This window comes from Oryzias melastigma, linkage group LG2 (assembly GCF_002922805.2).
Source record: "Oryzias melastigma strain HK-1 linkage group LG2, ASM292280v2, whole genome shotgun sequence".
Lineage (NCBI taxonomy): Eukaryota > Metazoa > Chordata > Actinopteri > Beloniformes > Adrianichthyidae > Oryzias > Oryzias melastigma.
This window is the reverse complement of record NC_050513.1, coordinates 714,780-737,060: the sequence shown is the minus strand read 5'-3', so window position 1 is coordinate 737,060 and position 22,281 is coordinate 714,780. Positions and strand designations below refer to the sequence as shown.

At 44.4% G+C, this 22,281-nt stretch overlaps 5 protein-coding genes and 1 long non-coding RNA gene across 11 annotated transcripts in view; 3 read left to right on the top strand and 3 right to left on the bottom strand.

The window, feature by feature from the left end:
- LOC112160147 (neural cell adhesion molecule 2) overlaps positions 1–22,281 on the bottom strand; it is a 615,672-nt gene that overhangs the window by 294,105 nt on the left and 299,286 nt on the right. The gene's annotated exons all lie outside the window — the stretch shown is intronic.
- Positions 728–6,326, top strand: LOC112160149 (angio-associated, migratory cell protein). The gene is made up of 11 exons (XM_024294541.2): positions 728–1,077; positions 1,157–1,294; positions 1,904–2,023; positions 2,096–2,235; positions 2,306–2,450; positions 2,531–2,614; positions 4,521–4,636; positions 4,710–4,804; positions 4,886–4,976; positions 5,487–5,641; positions 6,014–6,326. Exons 1-11 carry the CDS (start codon positions 987–989, stop codon positions 6,087–6,089), a joined length of 1,251 nt encoding a protein of 416 aa, XP_024150309.1. The 5' UTR covers positions 728–986; the 3' UTR covers positions 6,090–6,326.
- LOC112160167 lies at positions 8,165–9,661 on the bottom strand. Its single transcript, XR_002921622.1, has 2 exons — positions 9,525–9,661; positions 8,165–8,472 (listed from the first exon to the last, which is right to left on the bottom strand). It is a non-coding gene; the product is annotated as an uncharacterized LOC112160167 (long non-coding RNA).
- On the top strand, positions 9,474–12,909 carry gpbar1 (G protein-coupled bile acid receptor 1). 2 transcript variants are annotated; one of them, XM_024294546.2, is made up of 2 exons: positions 9,474–9,859; positions 11,696–12,909. In XM_024294546.2, exon 2 carries the CDS (start codon positions 11,734–11,736, stop codon positions 12,760–12,762), a length of 1,029 nt encoding a protein of 342 aa, XP_024150314.1. In that variant the 5' UTR covers positions 9,474–9,859; positions 11,696–11,733; the 3' UTR covers positions 12,763–12,909. The 2 variants fall into 2 exon arrangements, with proteins under 2 accessions (XP_024150314.1, XP_036070388.1); XM_036214495.1 differs by lacking the exon at positions 9,474–9,859 and adding an exon at positions 11,164–11,557.
- Positions 14,502–19,318, bottom strand: LOC112160151 (keratin, type II cytoskeletal 8). Of its 2 annotated transcripts, none has more exons than XM_024294542.2 (9): positions 19,119–19,318; positions 18,297–18,505; positions 18,169–18,229; positions 17,489–17,584; positions 17,246–17,410; positions 17,047–17,172; positions 16,756–16,976; positions 16,653–16,678; positions 14,502–15,225 (listed from the first exon to the last, which is right to left on the bottom strand). In XM_024294542.2, the coding sequence occupies exons 1-9, from the start codon at positions 19,248–19,250 to the stop codon at positions 15,029–15,031; spliced, it is 1,233 nt and encodes a 410-aa protein (XP_024150310.1). In that variant the 5' UTR covers positions 19,251–19,318; the 3' UTR covers positions 14,502–15,028. The 2 variants fall into 2 exon arrangements, with proteins under 2 accessions (XP_024150310.1, XP_024150311.1); XM_024294543.2 differs by having other exon boundaries at positions 15,087–15,272; positions 19,119–19,317.
- LOC112160148 (keratin, type I cytoskeletal 18) lies at positions 19,562–22,179 on the top strand. Of its 2 annotated transcripts, XM_024294539.2 has the most exons (8): positions 19,562–19,989; positions 20,057–20,139; positions 20,203–20,359; positions 20,430–20,591; positions 20,666–20,791; positions 20,924–21,150; positions 21,263–21,297; positions 21,730–22,179. In XM_024294539.2, exons 1-8 carry the CDS (start codon positions 19,609–19,611, stop codon positions 22,119–22,121), a joined length of 1,563 nt encoding a protein of 520 aa, XP_024150307.1. In that variant the 5' UTR covers positions 19,562–19,608; the 3' UTR covers positions 22,122–22,179. The 2 variants fall into 2 exon arrangements, with proteins under 2 accessions (XP_024150307.1, XP_024150308.1); XM_024294540.2 differs by lacking the exon at positions 21,263–21,297 and having other exon boundaries at positions 19,564–19,989; positions 21,730–21,897.

Below are 22,281 nucleotides of genomic sequence, written 5' to 3'. Positions count from 1 at the left end.
GGTCTATGGTAAGTAGACCACACTAGTGGTTACTAGTGTAAAATTAAAAATAAAATAAAAAATCCCGACGTTTATCTTTTTGGGGGGAAACGGCGCCCTCTTGTGGATTACAGCGTAAACGTCACCGAATGCCCCGTTTTATTTTAAATAAACTGTATTAGTAAAACAATGTTAAGAAGACGTTTATATCCGCGTTACTAACTAAAAAGAGCCACAAGACAGATTATCCATTTAAGTTTAGTTCCATTGCTGGTGTGTTTATTTCCTAATCTACTTAAGTAGTAATGTATAAAGTACGATTTATTTTTCAAAAAACAGATTAATGTGCAACACCAACTTTTTGTCTTTGTGTTTTTATAATAAAATCTGCAAACATATTTTAGATTGAAAGGTGCATTTTTTTATATTTGTATATCTTTATGTGCTCTTTTTTGCATTTGTATGTACTTATTTACTCATCAAAATTAGGTGGTTTTTCAAATGTGTGAAATAACCGTGAACCCGCCTACTTTCATAAAATAGCCAATCGTCGCTAAGAATGTGATCCTTTCAGCCAATCAAAACGATGAGACCCTCCTACGGCGCCTGGATCAGATTTATTTAACTAATTTTATCTGTCGAAAATTAATTCATCGTTTATCTGTCGAAAATTAATTCATCGTTGTTTTTTAAACTAAATAAAATACATACAAAATAAATTATTATTATTAATAATGTAAAAGAAAAAAAAGTATCTTCTTACGTCATCACTGTGCGACTGCGGCTCAACGTGACGATCAACATGTGAAGAAAACATGCAGCTTCTCAGACTTTTCAGTTGTGGTAGATTCAACTGATTTAGTTTTTAGGGACTCGTGTTTGGTTCAAAGCGTGTTCTGGTTCCGGTCGTGTACGTTTCGGAGCACAGAGGAGGCTAACTGTCGCGTTAGCTAAGCTAGCTTTACTTTCTATAGCTTTTGCCTGGGACTTTTCCTGCGGATCAAAACATGGATCCTGCCGATGAAAACATCGTAGAGATCCACGGAGATGAAGAAATCATCGAAGTCTTCGATCTAAACGAGACCGAACCAGAACCAGGTCTGTGGTCGGGGCTCACAGGGATCGATGACTGTGTGGTTGTTTATTTTATGACCTCTTAAACGATGGTTTCTCACAGAGGATTTGGCTGATGAGCTGGACAATGTGGACTTTGAAGAGGATGACCATAAGGACGACGAAGGCTGGGAGACGGAGGACGAGATGGAAGCTGAAGCAGAACAAGATGACAGCGAGCTCACCTTCTCCAAACACACAGGTGATGATGGAGGCTCCTCCTCCTCCTGCTGGAGGCTCTCCTCTTCTGCTCTTGCTGTTCTGGCTGCTGTGGTTTAGTGCTGCCACAAACGATCATCTTAATAGTCGACTAAACACCAGTTATTTTTTCAGATAAGTCGACTAATCCGGTCATGCACAAACTGGATGTAAAACACACATCTCAGCAGTCATTAGCTTTAAACTAACTAAAAACTAGATATATAACATCACCTGTGATAATTCTAGTGAGAATGCTGTAAGATGAATTTGGCTGCTGAAGATGCTGAAACTGATAGCTGAAATCACTGAAACTGATAGCTGAAAACGCTGAAACTAATAGCTGAAAACGCTGAAGCTGACAGCCAGCTAAAATATTAGCTAAACTCCAAAATAGCTTAAAAAAACCTTCATAAATGTCAAAATAGTCCATCAAGGTAAAAGAATGCCGGTATAACTTCCAACTTAACTACACTCTGACTCCATATAATATAAAGTAACGACTAATCGACTATTAAAATAGTCATGGACTATTTCAATGGTCGGTTATTGATTAGTCGACTAATGGTAGCAGCTCTACCGTGGTTATAGAACTCCCCGCTCCTCCGTGCAGGTTCTGTGTTCTGCGTGAGTCTGGACCCGGCGACTAACAGCCTGGCGGTGACCGGAGGAGAAGACGATAAAGCTTTTGTGTGGAGGGTGAGCGATGGCGAGGTTCTGCTGGAGTGCACCGGTGAGTGTGAGGACCGGATCCTTTGGTTCTGGCAGCGACAGACTGCAGGAAGCTTTTGTTGTTCCTCCTCAGGTCATAAGGACTCGGTGACATGTGCCATGTTCAGCCATGACTCGTCCCTGGTGGCTTCAGGCGACATGAGCGGCCTGATCAAAGTCTGGAAGGTGGAAACCAAAGAGGAGATCTGGTCGTTTGAAGTGGAAGATCTGGAGGTGAGCGGGTTTTGGTGGTTCTGGGTTGTCGCAGAGGAAGCTGCTTCACCGTCTTCATGGTCCCGCTCAGTGGCTGGACTGGCATCCCTGCGCTCCGGTGCTGATGGCGGGAACAGACGACGGCAGCGTGTGGATGTGGAAGGTCCCGGCGGGAGGCTGCAAGACCTTCCAGAGTCCGGGGTTTCAGGCCACGACCGGGAAGATCCTCCCCGACGGTGAGAGATGACCTCCAGCAGGCTGGACGGTCTCTTCAGTGCTGGATGGAGTTCTCAGCATCAGACTGTGCTGTTTGCAGGTAAGCGGGCGGCGGTGGGATATGAGGACGGGACGGTGCGCGTGTGGGACCTAAAGCACGGGAACGTCATCCACGCAGTGAAAGGTACGACTTCAGGACCTGTGGACTGTTTTCCAGTTTGGTTGTTTCCACAGAGAGGTGTATCCGCCGGCGTTACCTGAAGTCATCGCTGAGTTTTCTGATGTCATCGTCTGTTTATGATGTCATAGGAATGACGCGCTAGCATCGTTTTTATAACATGAAGTTTGAAAACGTTTTTAGCTTTAAAGTGTTTGGTTTAACACAAAAATAAGAACAATGATGACATAATTGTGATTTCCACAATTCTGGAAAAGAAAACTTATTCAAGCGATCTCAGACGCCATCAACTTAAGTCAGAACTTTATTGACCTTTGACCTCAGGAAGAGGCAGCCATCTTTAAATCTAATAATCTTTAGTCTCTACTCCACATTTAACGTCCTCCTAGAGATTTCTATGATCTTCTAGCTCCTCCAGCATCATTAGGAAGCTACTGTAGGCTTTGAACACGGTGGCGTGGCGAGCTCGCCAAAGTGGTGTCCGTCTGTTTCTCGCACGTTTTTAATATTGTACAGCTTTAGTACATGAATTGTTGGATTAAGCTGAATGATATGATATAAAAACATTAAAAATGTGGGAGTGCTTAACAAAAAACCTCTGTTGCCAAGGAAATCCAAACATTTACTTTTGCCGATCCCTCTAAAAATGACGCCGACCTGTTTGTCACCTCCAGACGAGTAAAATATGAAATGGTTGCTATGGAGATAAAACCACCAGGAAAGCCAGCATTTTATAAAAAGGTTTTTTGTTTTTTTGTGACTTTGTCACAGATCCGCAAAAGAGGAGAGTGAGGGGCGTGAGCGTGGGTCAGAGCGGGAATGGCGAGGGCGGATAGCGCCTTTTGACTTTCTGCTTTGTTTTTGGATTTATGCATTTTAAGTTTGATCTTTGTTATAAAACTTTTTAGTGAAAAAATGACTAAGCTCACCTATTTCAGGTCCATTGGGGAATGATTGTGTATTATTTTAAACCCAATAAGCTGGGGCTTTACTAAAACGATTTATATCAGTCAATAAACCGTTATAAGCAGAGATATCCAACACACAGCCTTATAGAAAAACTATAAGGATGTTTGGGAAAAAGATCAAGTTTTAGCCCTTTCCGGTGGCGAGTTAGTTATTTTAAAAAATGACCACAATGTGCAATTACGCCACTAGAGGGAGCAAAAGAAAATAAATATCAGCAAAACAAGAAATCAAAATACCAACAGCATTTCTTTGCTAGAGTCTGCCACCTCTAAGTTGCTTATAAAATGACGAGGTGTGACACCACAATTACCAAAATGTTGTCAAAATATAATAGTAATAGCCCTAATAATAATTAATAGGTCGTTTGAGGCATTTTTTCCAACTGAGAAAAAAAGAAAAATAAGAAGTTGACTGTCGGTTATTTTGCTATCATGCTCCTGGTGCGGCCTCCTTGAGATCAGACGGGTTGAATGAACCAAAATGAGTTTGCACCGCTGATTTTAAGGATAAAAAACCAGAACAGGTAGGAAAGAAACTAGGAAAGGCTGCAGACTACATAGGGTTAAAACCTATTTTAAAACATTTGAAACTTGTCTTTTTTTTCACTCTCTATAATTCTTCTGTTGATTTCTGTTTTTTTAGGTGTCATTTTTTAAAATTATTTAGGTTTTTTTTGCCACAAAATACCTGCTTTTCTTTTTCTTTTGATTCGTTTGAAGACGTTGTTCTCAGCGAGTTTGTCGTTCTGCACGGACACATCCGTCCCTCTGGAACTAACGTGTTTGTAGTTTGGATGACGCTCCTCCAGGATGGTCCGGTTTGACCGGTGCTGAAGTTCTGGTTAAAGCGTTTTGGTGCAGGTTGATGGAGTTTTCTCCCTCCATCAGTTTTTTGACGGCTGCAGTGTGGCGGCGATGAAAGAGCTTTCTGCTTCCCTCTACAGGACAGGACAGCCACGTGGGGGCGCTGACGTGCCTGGCGTGCAACAAGGACGGCTCCCTGCTGCTGACGGGTTCAGTGGACGGCTCCGCCAAACTCATCAACACCAGCACCGGAAAGGTGGATGCCACGGCGACGCTGCGGCGGCGGGATGAGGGCGAGGGCGGCGCCTGACGTCTGCTCGTGTGTGCAGGTGGTGGGAACGTTGACGGTGGAGGGGGGCAAGGCCGAAGGATCCCAGGACGAGGAGGAGTCCAACTCCGTGGAGTCCGTGGGGTTCTGCAGCATGTGAGTCCCCACACGCAGACGATGCAGGCGGCGGGTTGAGGTCTGACGGCGGGTTGAGGTCTGACGCCGGTGTCTTTGCAGCCTTCCTCTGATCGCCGTGGCGTTTCTGGACGGGACTCTGGCCGTCTTTGACCTCTCCACACAGGCGCTGAGGCACAAGTGTCTCCACCAGGTGAAGAAGCTCCGCCTCCTCTTATCACTGAAGGATTGTTTTGTTTTATTTAGAAGTAGGTGAACCATCTCAAACACACCATCCGATCAGGAATCACTTTGATCATATCTGGTTCTGAAAAATTGAGATAATAATAAATAAATATTTTTTCTGGATAAAAGATTAGAATCTAAAGAATTAAACAGTTGATTTGTGGTGGAATCCTTTGGTCTGAAACTTCCCTATTTGTCCAGTTTTAGTTTTTCCTCACATCTTCAGAATATATTAAATAAAAAGTTAAAAGAGGAAAATAAAAATGTCAAATTTTCCCAACGATAAAAAAAATACATCTTTTTATTTCTGGAAAAATAAATCTGGATTCCATGATCAGACTTTTATTTTGGGGTTCTCTGTTTTATTATATTTTGAAATGATTGACTTTTATTGTGAAAAATGTCCATTTTGACGGTTTTGCATTTATTTGTGACTCCTCATATTGAGGCGTGACTGATGACTTGCGTGCACCCGCAGGCCGGCATCGTCCACCTGCAGTGGGAGGAGTCTTCCCCGGTGGTGTCCACCTGCAGCCTGGACGGAGCGCTGCGCTTGTGGGACGCGCGCTCCGGCGGCCTGCTGTCGGAGTTCCGCGGCCACAGCGCCGAGATCCTGGACTTCGCCGTGAACAGGTGAGCAGACCCCGCCGCTCCTGTGGGGGGGTGGAGTTAGTACGACACAGTAAAAGCCTCAGGAACTGACAGACGGAGCCGCAGCTTTTATTTTGGTGAAGCTTTGGTTGCAGCTGAACATCACAGCCGCTTCACACAGAGGGAAAAGTAGTTCCTGTGATCCAGGTTTTGTTTGGACCAAATCTGCTCGTCTCTTCTTTCTGTGGTTCTGCTGATGATGAACAGCACTAATCCAGAACCAGCTGGTACCTGCAGCACCAATCGTTTCTCTAACAATGCTCAGCTCGTCTTCCTTTAGGAGGTAAAACCTCAAACCAGGAGAACCCTGAAGCGGACCTGAACCCCTTCCTGTTCTGTGTCTGCTGCTCTCAGGGAGGCGTCGCTCGCCGTCACAGCCTCAGGAGACAACCGGGCCAAAGTCTTCTGCCTGCAGAGACCCGACCGATGAGAGGAGGCGCCGCTGGGATCAGTGTTCTGGTTTCATCTCTGACCCGATTGTTTCTTTTTGTTCATCCGTTGGGCTTTTCACCCTGAAGAGATTTTAAAAACCAAAGAATCCTGATTTACTTTAGTTCAGGTTTGATTCTGTTGGAAGATGTTGAATCCTATTTGAAGGTGGATGATTAGAAATCCTCGTTTTTCATGTAAATACAGTTAATCTGGATTAAACTTCTTTTCCGTCGCAGTTTGTTTATGCATCTATTTCTGTCTTTGTTTGCTGGGATGAAGCCTGAAGAAGAGGAGGAGGAGGAGCTCACAGGAAGAGGAAGCAGGAAGAGGAAACAAACGAATGATTTATGGTTATAGAGAGACAAAAAAAACAGCTTTTCCTAAACATTCATGCTCTGTTTTATGTTCTTTAGCCACATAAAGGGAATTTACATCATTATTACCACCTAAAAGCTGCACCATCAATTAGTAGACGGATAGTTTAAAGAGAAAATGTTTCATTTTTAGCAGCTTCCTGTTGAGCGTTTGGATGCAGACGTTTCTCCTCTCCGTCCTGCAGCTTCCATGTTGTGCAGAAACAGTTTCCTGCACTGAAGTGCAGCTTTTTTTAACCCACTGAGCTATTGGAACATGTGCAAACATTATGCAGCCGGACTGGATGGAAGTCGTCCATAAAATTAAAAAAAAGTAAAACATTTATTGAATTAAAAAGACACTTAATGCAACATTTATTTATCCCTAAAAAAACATTTTATTACATCTTCATAAAACATTTGATGTGGAGTAAAAAAAAAGTTCAAAAGAGTAAACCACAGTGGAGATTCATTTTTTGGCTTGTAAATGAAAACTAATAAACAGAATTTGTGCCATAAAGAAATGAATGAAATGAAATGAATGCAGGGCAAATGTCAAAGTCACGGCCCGGGGGCCGGATCCGGCCCTCCAGGTAATTCTATCCGGCCCTCCAGATCATTTTATTTTATTGTTATTAATGACCCGATGTTATCTTGTGCTTATTTCTAACTTGTATAATTTTGACAAAATCTATTTTTATGGAGAGTAAAATATTGAAAGTTATTTAGGGTTTAAATTGATTTATTCTGGAATAATATTCCTGACTTTTTATTATTCATAATTATGTTAAAAAGTTACAGTTTTAAAAATTGTCATTCTGCTAACTTTTTGGACTGTTTTTGCATTTACTAAGATTTTTTAGGCTCTTTTGGAGTTCAACTGTTTCAGCTACATGCTAGCTGTTTTGGCTAATTTAGGCTTTTTTTGTTTTCTAGGCTAATTTGGCATTTAGGTAATATTTTAGCTGGCTATCAGCTTCAGTGTTTTCAGCTACTAATTTCAGCATCTTCAACTATCAGCACTATCATCTTCAGCAGCCAAATTCAGCTTACAGCATTCACACTAGCATTATCACAGGTAATGTTATATATCTAGTTCATATTTATGTTAAAAAAGTACAGTTTTAAAGATGTAGTTTTAGAGTGTTGAATAAATGTTTATCCTGTTCGGCCCGCGACCTGAGGAGTGTTTTGGATTTTGACCCCCTGTGTGATTGAGTTTGACACTTACTGATGTATAGGTTTCAGTTTTTTGTGATTTCTTTTCAGTCTGATTGCAAATAACATTAAAAAACACATTTATTAAAATAAAAATACATTTGATGGAACATTTTTTTAGAAAAAAATACATTTTACTTCAAAATTGATCTCTAAAAACATGAAATGTGTTCAGAAAAAAGGATAAAATTAATCTTAATTACTGTTTAATGTCAAACAAATAATTGCCTTTAAGGGGGAAATAAAGTTCCAATTATGTTTTATATTTTCTATATTCTACGTTTTTCCACTCTTCTAATAAACTTCATTTTTTACTATTTCCCTTTTAACTCATTTTATTGTTATTGTTACTGTATTTTTCCACCCCACTAGTTTAACGTTGTTAAGGTGATTTTTTTATGCTGATTTGATGACATTTCTGTTCCTATTTCAGCTCATTTTCATGTTTCGTTTCGACTCCATTTATGGAGTTTGATGCTCAAAAGAGCAAAACCAAAGCAGCTCTTCTTTGCAGTCTAATGAATCTTATCACATTACATTTTTCCGTTCTCTACAGAAACAGAGCAGATTATATCAGTGACTTATGGTCTCGGGGGGCCTGGTCTTCTTGGAAAAGGGCTCCATCTGGTCCCCTGAAGGATGCTTTCATGTCCAGCCTGTCCTCTCTGCGTAGTGTCTTCGGATGCTCGGGAGCCCGTTATCTGCCTCCCCATCCTTCATGTGTCCCAGCGTTTACTCCAAGCTCTTGGGGTGGAGGGGGGGTGCCTCTGTGTTTGACTTTCCATCCAACGCTGTTTAAATTTGAGACGTCTGTTTTCAGATCAGAAGTACACATTGTTGGAGTCAAGTATTTGGTCCGTTCTCCGGCCAAGAAGCAAAGTCTTATTATCATCCCATCCTTCAGTAAAAGTGTGACCCCCCTCCCCCCACACCATTGACGAGAACACCATAGTTTATGTTTTTCTCCAAAACAGAAACATTTATTATAAAACGCGTGTTTTGTGTAAATTAATCTCTTTCTGATTTACTGACATTTATGATATTATGTATGAAGAAATAAATAAACTGTCGTCATAACAACCTACATTAGAAAGTGAGAGGATCATTAACGTCTTCTTTCAAAACCTGTTCAATCCTCGTCAGGGTTGCTGGAGCCTATCCTCACCACTGTTGAACAAAAGTTGGGTACATACACTCCGAACAGTCGCCAGTCCATCGCAGGGCCAATCAGACATGACGCGTTTAAAAAAAACAAAGAATGTTTTTTGACTTCCTGATTGAAGCCTTTTCAATATATAAATTCAAGTAAATATGACGCAGTTCACCAGGCAACCACACTGCGCACACTAGCATGCTACACTAGAGGTTGCTAGCATGCTACAGAGGAGCTTGCTAGCGTGCTGCTATAGAGCCTGCTAGCATGCTACAGTGGACCTCACTAGCACACTATGCTGCCCACCAGGCGGCTGGCTAGCTTAATGAGCTAACCAATTGAGTCCCCACTTAAACCAATGTGGGCAAACACAGAAAAAACCCTTTGGAGGTCCGAATCTGCCCACTTTTAAACCAAATGGGGCCTACTCGGCTTTGCTGGCTGGGTTGAGAACAATCTCTTCCCTAAACCACCACTAGGTGGCTCGTTCTTTAAGTTAACCCTTTAACACCTGGCGACACTTAAACACAAAATCTTGAACGTACTGTAACATTTCAACCGTTTACACGATAATTCCAGTAGACTGTTCAGAATCTACTGGAATTATTGTGTTAACGGTTGAAAAGTTACAGCAAATCAAAGAACATAAACACTGGATTCAATTAACTCCAACCCCAAATAGGGAGGTACAGAATCAACGTCATCTCACTCTGGATTGGTTTCATCATCTTCAGCCAATGGAAGCCGGAGGACGTCAACTCTCTGACGAGGTCCAGAAACCACCAAGTGGACACTGCCCTCTGTCCCACAAACCCCTGTGAGGAAAAGCCACTTGGAGCTCCGCTGCCTCCTCCTCCTCCTTCAGAGGTCACTTCCTCCTCTCAGGATCTCGGAGAAGCCGCCTGCTGGCGTTCCCGCTCCGTCTGTGAGGTTGTCTCATCAGGAAGGAGCTGCTGCAGAACAGAACAAGCGGGGGCTTCTGATCTGGCTGTGGATGTGCCGCGCAGAGATGACCGTCCTGCTCTTCTGATTCACCTCTCACAGGTAACCGGCTTTTTCATAGAGACCAACGGGTTTCCAGCAGGTTCTAAACTCTGTACGATTCTCATTATTAAAGCATCTCCAGGTAGAAAGCACTAAGCTGCTGTAAAAGCCGTTCAAAACATGTTTTTCTGTGTTTATTCACCATTTTAAGACCCTCTAAAAATCCCATTACCTGTACCTGGACAGGACTTTGGCACCATTAAGTCGGGTTGGGCTTATTTACATGCAAAAACTGTCAAAATGTTGATTTAAATGTTGCTGAATTTCCACAGCAATGAACCGTTCTACACGTCTTTAGATTTATTATGATGTTATTGGATGCTTGGCATGGAGCGAAACATTAGTGTCATCAGGGGAAGTGACAGACCCAACCATGGAGACCTAACAAAGCAGGCAGTGAGGGGGCTCGGACACTCCGCGGTCCAATTCACTCCAACAGAACCATAAATCAGACTTCACCCAAAAACCACAAAACGGCACTACAGAGGCTCACAAACGTGAGGTTATGCATACGTCTCCTTCTGTTTGGAGTATCCACACGCGGAGTATGCATCACTCTGAGACATAAAATACACACGAAGGACGCTATAACTTCTGCTGATAAGTGAGTGAACCTCTCCAGATGTTCATCCAATAACTCGTGTTCGCTGCCGGCTGACTGAGAGAGATGATATTTATGAAACCACTGAAAACGAGGAGTTAGTTCTCAAACTGCGACTTTCCTCTTGAGCTACATAGCAAACCAACCATTTCAAGAACGGATATTTCAACTCGATGGCCTTCCATACATTTAGTCCAAACTGCTCTCACAGGTGGAAATGGGCTGTCTGCAGGTAATAAAAGGTCAACCTGTAAACATGAAACATCAAGGTCGCAGACCGCTGAGGTTACCCCGTAGAGAGAAAATGTTTCTATGGGCATGTCAGCGCTCTGTCTCCCCCTCTGGTCACTGGCGGGAACAGTCTCCAGAGTACTGAATTCACTTCATCTCCCAGCAGCCCCAGCGCACAGTTCCTGGTTCCTGCTCTGCTGTCTCCAATCTGACAAACACCCACCTGCTTCTTAAGCAACACACAAAGCCTCACTCAGTGTGAAGTATTGTTTGTACCACTCTCCCTGCATTACTGAGCATTTCTAGATAGAAATCTTCTGTTTCTGGACCTGCTTCATCTGATTACCTGCTGCCTGCCCTGACCCTCGCCTGGACCCTAACATAGTCTCTTCTTGGATGATCTCATGCTTGTGTTTGACCTCTGCCTGTCTGACCCTGATTTAACTTTGTGGACTTTTAGCTGTGCTTAGTTCCTGTCTGAACTAATAAACCTTCTACACGTGGAACCAGCTGTCTACCCGTTTCTGACAGAGTTCTTGCAAAATACATGTTTTCCCTCTTAAGTAACGTCATGTTTTTGTACTTCCAAAATAAAAGTCATTCATCCATGGTGAAAATCTGCATTGTTAATGTATGTTTTTGCTTGGACATGACACCTTTAATATAATTTTTTTTCATAGACTTTTATTTTGAAAGTACAACGGAAGCTTTTATTTCAAAACCCAGACCTTTTTTTTTTTTTTTAGTTTTGCTTTTACAACTTTTTGGCGCAAAATGGACATGGCGACAGGACCAGAAACAGAACTCCTGCTTAAAGCTGGTGTTGCAAAGGGACGGACGTCAGATGCAACCATGACAGAGGCAATGTAAACATTCTGATTGATCAACAAAAGTTCTATGTGTTAACCCACCGGAGATGGAGCAGTGGAAATCCGGTTTTATTATTAATTATCAGAAGGTGTTGGTGAAGCTGGTCATCTTAGATGTTTTTGTCTTTGCTGTAGGATCTCTGTGACCGGTTTGGACTGACTTGAGGACACCCATGATGGACCACAACAGTTCCCGCTCTCTGCTCTCCAAGGAGCACCTCATCTACACCATCACCGTGCCGCTTTCCACCTCCATCATCCTGGCTAACCTGCTCATCATCGTGGGCATCATCTGCAACCGTCAGCTCCACAACACGCCCAACTACTTCTTCCTGAGCCTGCTGGTGGCCGACTTGTGCACGGGCGTGGCGATGCCGTTCATCCCTCTGATGGGTCTGAACCGGGACCTGAGCTTCAGCTCCTGCCTGCTGGCCCACGTCTTCCCCAACTTCCTGTTCTTGGCATTCCTGTTCAACCTGGTGATGGTCCACTATGAGCGCTTTGTTTGCATCGTTGACCCTCTGCACTACAACAACCTGTGGATGCACCGGCATTTTCCTCTGGCGTTGCTCGTGGTGTGGATGCCCCCGCTTTTATTTGCATCTCTGCCTGCTTTTGGGTGGAACGACTGGACGGGGCCAGATTGGACTCACTGCTGTGACAACAGCCAGAACCTGATGCTCCTTTCCAATTGCTCTGTGAATAAAACCATCTGCTGCTCCTACCGGCGGGTGTTTACCAATGCTTTCATCTACCTGGAAGTGTACGGGATTGTTTTGCCCGCTATTGTAGTCATCGCCGCCATGATTGGCCACGTTCTACGCATCACCCGCGGCCAGATGAAGGACATCTGTCGCCTCCACCGGGCTGTGGATCGAGGCGGTCAGGCCTCAGACCAGGAGCAAAGGTTGAACTTGCGGTACACCCGTTGTGTTGTGGCCGTGTCTCTGACCTTCCTGGCTTGCTGGGTTCCTTACCTTATTTATATGCACATCTGCATCGCTTTTCTCATCAGTGACAGTAACTGGAGCTCCCCCCCTCACATTGTGATCTCCTGCATTGGCATAGGAAGCATGGCTGTGGTGCCGCTGGTGCTGGGTCTGGCCAACAAACAGTACACAGAGCCTGCATGCAAACTCCTGCAGAAATTTAGAGACAGATGGAGGCGATCGACCACGGTAACGGAGGAGGTTTCACTCTAGAAGAATGCCCAACCATCTAAATATTTATTGAGGTCAACATGCAAAGGAAACACGACGTTTGGTAGTTTACTTTGGTGATTCTCTTGGTGTATCGTCACTTTCACTCTGTTTCAGCCTCACTTGTCTTAATAAATTCAGATCTTTGCAGTTTACTCGGTTCTAAATTATTGACCTTAAAGGTCCCAGAACAAACAACGAATTCCTCTTTATCACGTCATCCTTAATGGAAACTTTGTCCTCATTCCGAGCTGGTCAAATTTTTTGAAAAAAATCTGTTTTCCCCTTTCTGTATTTCCATGAAACGGGCTTTGCTGGGTCATGAGAGCGGGCACGAGACAAACGGAAGACGGTGGAGAAATTATGGTCGGACAGAACAGACCAAAAACAAACAAAAGCAGCTGCTGTGGAGCTGTTTATTCCTCTGTAAGACCATCATTTCCTTCTCAGCCTTCAAAGGCATGACAGTGAAACAGCTCAATTCTTCTTTTTAAAGAACAATATTTGACCAAAAAAGCTTCTTCAACAGGAAGGCACTGAAATAAAGATACCTGTCAGGAAGTTTGGTGTTGAAGAATTTATATTTCCTGTTTTATTACTATTATTAGCACTTTGGGCTTAAATTGCTAGGAATTCTAAAAACCATGAAAATTGGAGCCTCTGACATGAAGCACCTCTTTATTGTGTTGGGGGGTTTGAGATCCTCAGTGATCCTAGAGGCTGGGCCATTTCAGCCTGCGTTGGGTCTCAGGTGAAGACTCAGACAAATACCACTCTACCACTCTGGAGTTGCTCATGGTGAGAGAAGACGAGCTGGTATGGGTTTACTCAAAGGTCATCAATTTACTTGCCATGTATCACCGCTGTGAAACATGGGGTCTCTGCCACTCTGAGGTCTTGTTGTATGGACCAACAGCACCACAAAATACTTGGCCTTCGTCTCGTACAGGGAGACTAGAAGGAGCTCCAGATACTCTGTTGTTCTGCTGGGAGACTTCAACATCCATGTGGTCAGTGACAGTGATTCCTGGAGGAGTTAAATCAGGAGGTACAACCTCGTTGATCTGAGCAGAAGACTGTTGTGTTTTTGGACTTGTCACAGTCACAGTTTGTCAATCCCAAACACTTGAGGCGTTTGGCTGTGTGCCAGAACATGGTCAGAGTTGGTCTGGTAGGAGTTTGCTCCAACTACAGGGGGATGACACTATACTCAGCCTTGCCAGGATACACCAGGGTACTGGAGAGGAGAATTTGGCTGATGGTCCAGATTTCTGATTCAGGAGAAACCTTGTAGCCCTGGATTTTGGATCAGTGGATTAGCACTACTTTCTACACAAAGAGCTTGAGGGTTTTATTTGAATTCATCCACCCGGTCCATATGCGCTTTGTGGATTTGGAGGAAGTATTTTATCTTGTCCTTTTAGAGTTCTGTTTGAGGGATTCTAGAAATATGGAGTCCTGGGACTCATTCAGTCTCTGCACTGCCAGAGCAGAGGCTTGGTTCTTGATGCTTGCAGTAAGTTGAACTTGTTCCTGGTGCGTGTTGGACTCGTGCAGGGGGCCCTTCTGTTCCCAGTTGTATTTTTAAGAGCAGCCAAGGGTTGGAGGGAGTTTGATTCAGAGACTGCAGGAGTTCAGCTCTGGTTTTTGCAGACAAAGCTTTGCTTCATCAAACCAGGGTCTTCAGTCACCCCTATAGGGCGGGGCCCTGGTTCTTTTCATAGTGACACAAGACAGACGCGTTTTTGTTAGTTTTTTATTAACAGTAGATGTTTTTATCCAAGATCCTACAAAGTTCAGATATGCAGACAAACACGAGAACATGGGTGAACTGGAAGGACAATGAACCAACAGAAACCTTTTGTTTCTGCATCCCAGGATGCTGATATTTCCCCAAAAAGATCATTTTGAGCAGCTCAATATTTGTTTTTCTATCAGACAGAGATGAGAGACAGAGTAGCAGAACACAGATTTCAGGCAGACTTTATGATTTACTTTGGCTTTGTAGTCTTTTGTAAGTGACTGATGTCCAAAGAGAACAACTGCAATACCAGAAAAATTAACCCAAAGGCTGAACGCCTGTAAAGAAGATAAGACAAACACTAGTGTGAACAAATTCAAGCCCAGACTGCAGCAAATCGTTGAACCTGCCGTGGAGCCGCTGTCGGATCACCAAATAATATTAGTACAAGTTATTTCTTTAGATAACCGAATAAAAATATTAAATAATAAATTCACATTTGTGGATATGGAGCAGAGTTGGAGTGGATCAGTCGGTGTACTGGGAACTTTCTGACACCACTCGGCCCGACGACACCTCCAACCGAATCAGCAGCCGCTTCTTTGGCGCTGTGGGGGTTTGGATGGGTTCGGGGGAGGTGCTGGTTACCGGGGCAACGGGGCAGTCTGGGACAACAGTGGGTTCTCTGGAGGGGGGCTTCTGGGGCTCCGACGACCGTTGAGCGTCTGCGTGCAAGTAAGGACTTGGATTTGGTTGGTTTGTTTTTAGACATCTGAGCAAAAGACAGGTTTGGTTTTAGTGGAGCACAAACACACAACAGGTTTGTTTGTTTTGTTTGTGTTTCTTTTTTACTGATTTCTGTCCATCTTTTGGTTTGAATCAATTATTTATTCTTTTAAAAGAATTTAACTTTTCGAGGAGCTGCTTTTCTCCCTCACAATTACTGTGTTAACGGATGAAGAGTTACAGTACTTTAAAGATTTTGTGTTAAAGCGTCATCGATGACGTATCAGGTATTAAAGGGTTGAAAACAAAACTTTCAAAAGTTGTAAACATTTAAAAACACAAATTAATTAACTATGTTTCTCATTTGTGAGGACATCAAATCAGCATTATATGTTCTAAAGCAGGGGTCTCTAACTCAGTCACACAAGGGGCCAAAATCCAAAACACACTTTAGGTCGCAGGCCCAAAAGGATAAACATTTATTGAACACTCTAAAACTACATTTTTGAAACCATAACTTTTTTAGCACAGTTATGAACAAGATATATAGCATTACCTGTGATAATGCTAGTGTGAATGCTGTAAACTGAATTTGGCTGCTGAAGATACTGAAACTGATAGCTGAAAACGCTGAAGTAGATAGCCAGCTAAAATTTTAGCTAGATGCCAAATTAGCCTGAAAAACAAAAAAAAAGGTTGGCCAAAACAGCTGCCATGTAGCTGAAATATTAGGCAAACTTCAAAAGAGCCTAAAAAATCTTATTAAATACCAAAATAGTCAAAAAAGCTAGCAGGATGACATTTTTTTACTTTAAAACCGTAACTTTTTAATATAATTATGAATAATAAAAAGGCAGGAATATTATTCCAGAATAAATCAACTTAAACCTTAAATAACTTTCAATATTTTACTCTCCATAAAAATATATTTTGTCAAAATTATAGAAGTTAGAAATGAGCAAAATATAACATCGGGCCATTAATAACAATAAAATAAAATGATCTGGAGGGCCGGATAGAATTACCCAGAGGGCCGGATCCGGCCCCCGGGCCTCGACTTTAACATCAGCTAACTATAATAGGAATTCTCCACAAGGGGGAGAACGGCTCCAACAAGGGATATTTGTTAGGGCTTTGTTGAAAAAATAATAATAAAAAAATCAATTAATTGATTTGAATCAATTTAAGTTTAACAGATCAATAATCGATTCATAAAATATATAAATCGATTTAGCACATATAGCTAAAGTCCGCTAGCTTGATGCTAACATTAAAGGGAATTTCCCTTTATTTATGTCTTAAAAATAGGACCGAACAGCTCAGAAGTATTTCTTTTTCATGGCGTCATTTAGCAGCTCAAACACGTTCTTCTTAGCTCTGAGGTTTTAAAGCTTCTCATCAGGAGAAGGGGATGGAGGGTTCTCACCTATGTGGCGCATGGTGTGCCTCATCCTGTGAGAGACGGAGCAGAGACAGCTGTTAGGACACGTCGCCCACATGTTCATGTCATGACCTGCAGCCTCTCCTACCTCTCCTCCTCGTTCTTCAGAAGCTCCCGATAGGTGGCGATCTCAATGTCCAGAGCCAGCTTGAGGTTCAGAAGCTCCTGGTGCTCACGGACCTGCTGGGCCAGCTCCCTCTTCCTGATCTTCAGCGTCTCCTCCAGTTTGGTGATTTCAAAGCGAGCGTTTTCTATGTCGTTGTCATTTCTCACCCTCACGTCCTCCATGTCCTTTCTCAGCGACTCTTCCTGTCAGGGAACACAGAGAGGTCAGCAGGTGGACATACGTGTTTGTAGAAGTTTGTGGTTTGGTCTTTACCTTCCTCTGGAGAGTCTCCAGCTCCCCCTTCAGCTTCTGGATGATGCGGATCTGGTCTGCGATTTCCCTCCTGATGTCGCGCACCTCCTGCTCACGCTGTCCAGCAGTTTGGACCAAAACGTCCATCTGAGGAGAAGAACCGCAGTTTCAGCATCGCTCTTTGACTGTAGTAGTCCTCCTCTTCATCTCTGCTCCTCACCTTCTTCTGGTTCAGCTGTTCTGCTTCCTCTTTGGCCCGAGAAGCCATGTCAGCGTACTTCGCCTCCACGCTTTTGATGATGGGCTCCAGGTCCAGAGAGCGTTTGTTGGAGTTAGGGATGATCTTGGTCTCATTCTGGACCTGAGACTCCAGCTCCTTGATTTCCTGACGGTCAGAGACACAGAACAGTTGTTTGGAGGAACGTTTTCATTCTCTAGAACGAAGAACTGAACCTGTCTTTACCTCATCATATCCAGCTCTGAGGAGCTCCAGCTTTCCACACAGATCCTCCAGCTGCAGCTTGAGGTCAACAGTTACAATGTGCCCTTCATCCACTTCCTGTTGCACAAACACATTAAAGACTCAACTTTTCTATGTATACTTCTTGAATGAGTGAAGGAGAAACACCTGGACAGTAGTGCTGCCACAAACGATTATTTTAAATCAACTAATCACCGATTATTTTTTCCGATTAGTTGACTAATCGGGTCATGAGCAAAGTAGATGTAAGGCTCACATCTTAACCATCATTAGCTCTAAACTCACTAAAAACTAGATATACAGCATTACCTGTGATAATGCTAGAGTGAATGCTGTAAGCTGAATTTGGCCATTGAAAATGCTAGTGCTGATAGCTGAAAACACTGAAGCTGATAACCAGCTAAAATATTAGTCAAATGCCATATAAGCGTAAGAAAGGAAAAAAGGCCCAAATTAGCCAAAACAGCTAGCATGTAGCTGAAATATTAGCTAAACTCCAAAATAGTCCAAAAAACCGTCATTATAATTTTCAACTTTACTACACTCTGACTCCATATAATGTAAAGTAACGACTAATTGACTATTAAATTAGTCCTTAACCATTTTATTACTCGATTAGCTGTCTGATTGTGGCAGCTCTATACTGGAGAACCTGTACGTACCTTCTTGGCTATGACAAATTTGCTTTCCTTGTCAACTCGATGGTTTATCTCTTCCTCGTACCTGCAAGCATTTCCACAGTCAGTGTGCGGACAAACACTCAGAGCTTCAGAGCAGGAACTCTGCTGACCTCTTCTTGGATTTCGCCACCTCATCGTGGTGCAGAGCCAGCTCCTCCTTCAGCTTCTCCTGGTCCTTGAGCAGAGTCTCCACCTGCTCTTCAAGGTCGACCTTCTCCCGCAGCACTATCTCGTCCACCTTCCCGGCGTAGTCCTCCTTCGACTTGAGGATCTTCAGTTTCTCCTCCAGCTTTCGGTTCTCGTTTTCCAGGTTTTTCACCTTTGATAAGCAAGGAACAGGAAGAAATAATTGTGATGGCACACATCTGATCATATTTTCCACATCACCAATATGATTCAAATAGCATTTCTGTCTGCTCCTGATTCACAACGATTTGAACCAATAAACACTCATAAATGAAACTTTGTGGTCCTCCATCATGAGAAAAATGATACAAAACAGTTTTCATCAGAGTGGGGTTCTGCAGGTCTGGATTGATCCGCCAGGGGGCGACACGCACCCAGCTTTCAAAGTGCGCAGACGGTTTCTGTGCCTTCGGGGAATGGATTCATGTTATTGTTGTAAAAAGCCGTCAGTCTTACAGCTCTAAATTCCTCCAGGAAACTTATCTCAGAGAACAGAACAGCAGAGTTAAATGCTGAGCGCTTAGAGGAAGTTTCAGTTTGATTTTGATAGAAATTCTAAAGTAAGGAAAAACATTTGTTAAAAAAAATCGGTTTACTGCTCAAATGTAAACATATTTAATATAAATTTTAATCCAACTTGACTTTGTCTGCAGGAAAAAATCAATATTCATATAAAGTGTATTTAAAAAGCGATTATAGCAGAAAAGAATCATGAACCAGTTGCGTATTTTGGGTGAAATGCGCACCGTGTCAATCAGCTGGACGAACTTGTCGTTGAGTCCGACCATCTCCTCCTTCTCTTTGCATTTCCCGGAAGAGTCCAGGCTCTTGATGGGGCGCCTGCTGCTGGGGGCAACCGTCTGGCTGCTGTACGACATGCTGGACTCAGGTGAGGCGCGCGCGGGCAGGTGAGGTCTGTCTGAACAGGTGAGTCTCAGAGCTGCGTTTCTCCCGCGGAGCAGCTGCTTTTAAAAGGACCGGAGTGTCCATCTCCTCCCCACACCTGCGCTGAGGTCCAATCATACGATGACACCTGAGGTGGAGACTCGAGGGGTCGAGGTAAAAAAACTGGATTTTCTTCTCGGAACGTTTTTCCTCGAACTCTGGAGCCAACCGGGTGGCTGGTGGGCGGATTTACGCGCAGACACCTGCTATAAAAGCCTTCCCAGCATCCATCCGGTGACTCCCAGTCTGCAGAATTGATCGCCGCCGTCGCTCTCACTCTCATCCTCAGTCATGTCCCGGTCCAGCAGCAGGAGCCTGTTCGGGGTTCCCGGGTCGAGGGGCGCCAGGGCGTCCGTGTCCAGCCTGGAGGGGCTGCGCAAAGTGCTGCGCAACGAGCAGGACAGAGAGATCATCCCGCAGACGCGCGCCTCTCTGCAGAGGGCGGACGTCCCGGACTCCTCAGCTCCCCCTGCTGCCGATGACGCGGAGAACAAGCAGACCCTGAGGGGTCTAAACGACCGGCTGGTCGGGTACCTGGAGAGGGTGAAGCGACTGAGAGAGGAAAACCAGGACCTGCAGAACCAGATCGATGAGATCGAGGCCAAGAGGAAGGACCCTCGAGGACGAGACTGGAAACAAACCCTGGATTTCCTGGAGGAGCTGAACAAGAAGGTGGGCTGCATTATTCTGAAGCATCTTCTGTTTGAAATGGTTTCTAATCTGATGTTTTGGTCCTCAGATCAAAGAGATCACCCTGGAGAACGCAAAGATCCTGCTGCAGATCAACAACTCTGTGCTGGCCAATGAAGACTTTAAGAAGAAGTGAGAACATCGCAGAACTCTTCTCCTAACTTTGAGCAGAGCTGAGCTGTCCTCTGTCTGCAGGCTGGAGGAAGAATCCAAGGCAAGCAAGGAGCTGGATCGAGACCTGGAGGATCTGAAGAAGATCCTTGACAGCAACAAACTGACCCAAGAACACCTGCAGCAGGAGATGGAGCTGCTGAAGACAGAGCTGGCTCAGCAGACCAAAGAGCACCAGGCTGTGAGGCTCCGAACTCCTGCAGAACCGCTCCTGCTCGCCCCAGCTGAACCTCAACCCTTCTGTCCCGCAGGAAGTGGATTCTCTGTGTGAGAAGATCAAGGAGTCCAAGGTGACGGTGGAGATCGAGTCCCAGAACTCCAACCTGGCCGACGTCGTCAGGAACATCCGAGGCCACTACGAGAAAGTAGCCGAGAAGAACATGAAGGAGATGGACAACTGGTACTGCACCAAGGTATGAGGGTTCTGTCGGGGCCCGCTCCACCCTCCCCACCCCCTCCCCCAACTCTGTCCTGTTCTCCTTTGCAGTTTGAGAACATCCAAGTGGAAGAGGCGCAGAACCAGGAGGCGCTGGAATCTGGAAAGTCTGAGCTGAAGGACCTGCTGAAGCAGAAGAAAATCCTGGAAATTCAGATCAAGACTCTCATCACCACGGTAACCACATGTCAACATAAACACCTGACAGCACCAGAAACTGCTGTCATTGGAGCCTTCAGGAACACCTGGACTTGGTTTGAAAAGCGTTTTTATAATCAACAAAAATGTCCTATCCTGCTTTCCGTACAGATCAAAAGCCTGGAAGATACCATTTGGAAGACCAAAGACGAGTACAATCTGAGGCTGCAGCCCATCTGCGACATCATCCGTGACCTCAAGAACCAGCTGGCGGAGGTGACGCTGCAGGTGGAGCAGCAGTCGGTGCAGAACCGCGACCTGCTGGGCATCAAGATGAAGCTGGAGCAGGAGATCCAGAAGTACGACGACCTGATGTGCGGCATCACTGATCCTCAGAGGTGAGCGAGCGTCCGGCCCGGAAGCAAGGTTCTGTTTGTGAGTCTGGACCAGAGCAGGTTTGAGTGCAGGAGCAGCAGCCACGTTCATCCTTCCGCTCTTCTTCCCTGACAGCCTGGAGTTTTCTTTAGACGAAGCGCTGAACTGTGGTAAGTCCGAGCCGTCCAGAACAACAACAAACAAAATTCAACATTCCAATCAGTCAAACCGGAAAGTTGACCTCCATCAGGAAACCGGTTACGACTGAGATGCTTCAGCCTGATTCCAACCATTTGATTGGCCGCTTTCCAACAGGAAACAAACAATCAAACAAGATTTTTTAAGCGGTCCTGGAAGGCGTAAGTGGCGTATTTGCGCCTTTCAGACGCCGCAGGGAGGAGCTTCTCATGGATTCTGATGGGTTTGGGAAGCATCTTTACTGACTCCTGTTGGAAATGCAAACCAGCGGGTCACATGATCACTAAACCATCGATCACCGCCATCCTGTAATCTTTACTCACATCTAACATCCGCAGAAATCAAACTAACTCTGGATGAGTCAGAGCTAAACACAAGCTGAAAGAGCTCCTGTGTCTCCACAGACCTGAGGTCCCCGGACCAGACCAGCCCCTCTGAGCACAGGGAGGAGGAGGAGGAGGTGCAGCAACAGGCCTTCACTCAGCAGTCCGCTCCTCCTGCAGCTCCTCCTGCAGCTCCTCCTGCAGCTCCTCCTGCAGCTCCTCTTGAGGTGAAAGGTGAAGCACCCGTGGAGGCAGAGGAGGGCGCCGTCACCGCCGAAGCTGCTGTCAGCACCAAGAAGGCCAAAAAGAAGAAAACCAAAAAATCCACCAAGAAATCCTCCTCTTCCTCTTCTTCCTCTTCTTCCTCCTCCTCCTCCTCCTCCTCTTCTTCCTCCTCCTCCTCCTCTTCGTCCTCGTCCTCCTCCGACTCAGAGAAAGAGGATGAAAAGACGGAGGAAGCTGAAGCAAATTGATCGCTTCCTCTTGTTGTCTCTAAAGAATCAAACCTGTGGGATCGAAGGCTTTGTTCTCTCATATTACAAAAATAAAAGCATCTGGTTTCAAAATAAAATGTTTCCTGTTTATTTATGGTTCAAGCAGCTGCTGGACATTCATTTTAGAATTGAATCATTT

Excerpts from the sequence above, each read along its gene's own strand:
- LOC112160149 (XM_024294541.2), top strand. The coding sequence starts at position 987 with ATGGATCCTGCCGATGAAAACATCGTAGAGATCCACGGAGATGAAGAA. Across the intron at positions 4,637-4,709 it reads TCAACACCAGCACCGGAAAG|GTGGTGGGAACGTTGACGGT; the intron begins GTGGATGCCACG and ends TCGTGTGTGCAG. Across the intron at positions 5,642-6,013 it reads CTGGACTTCGCCGTGAACAG|GGAGGCGTCGCTCGCCGTCA; the intron begins GTGAGCAGACCC and ends TGCTGCTCTCAG.
- gpbar1 (XM_024294546.2), top strand. The coding sequence starts at position 11,734 with ATGATGGACCACAACAGTTCCCGCTCTCTGCTCTCCAAGGAGCACCTC.
- LOC112160151 (XM_024294542.2), bottom strand. The coding sequence starts at position 19,250 with ATGTCGTACAGCAGCCAGACGGTTGCCCCCAGCAGCAGGCGCCCCATC. Across the intron at positions 18,230-18,296 it reads GTGGCGAAATCCAAGAAGAG|GTACGAGGAAGAGATAAACC; the intron begins GTCAGCAGAGTT and ends AAATGCTTGCAG. Across the intron at positions 17,411-17,488 it reads TCAGAGCTGGATATGATGAG|GAAATCAAGGAGCTGGAGTC; the intron begins GTAAAGACAGGT and ends TCTGACCGTCAG.
- LOC112160148 (XM_024294539.2), top strand. The coding sequence starts at position 19,609 with ATGTCCCGGTCCAGCAGCAGGAGCCTGTTCGGGGTTCCCGGGTCGAGG. Across the intron at positions 20,360-20,429 it reads AGACCAAAGAGCACCAGGCT|GAAGTGGATTCTCTGTGTGA; the intron begins GTGAGGCTCCGA and ends TCTGTCCCGCAG. Across the intron at positions 20,592-20,665 it reads ACAACTGGTACTGCACCAAG|TTTGAGAACATCCAAGTGGA; the intron begins GTATGAGGGTTC and ends TCTCCTTTGCAG.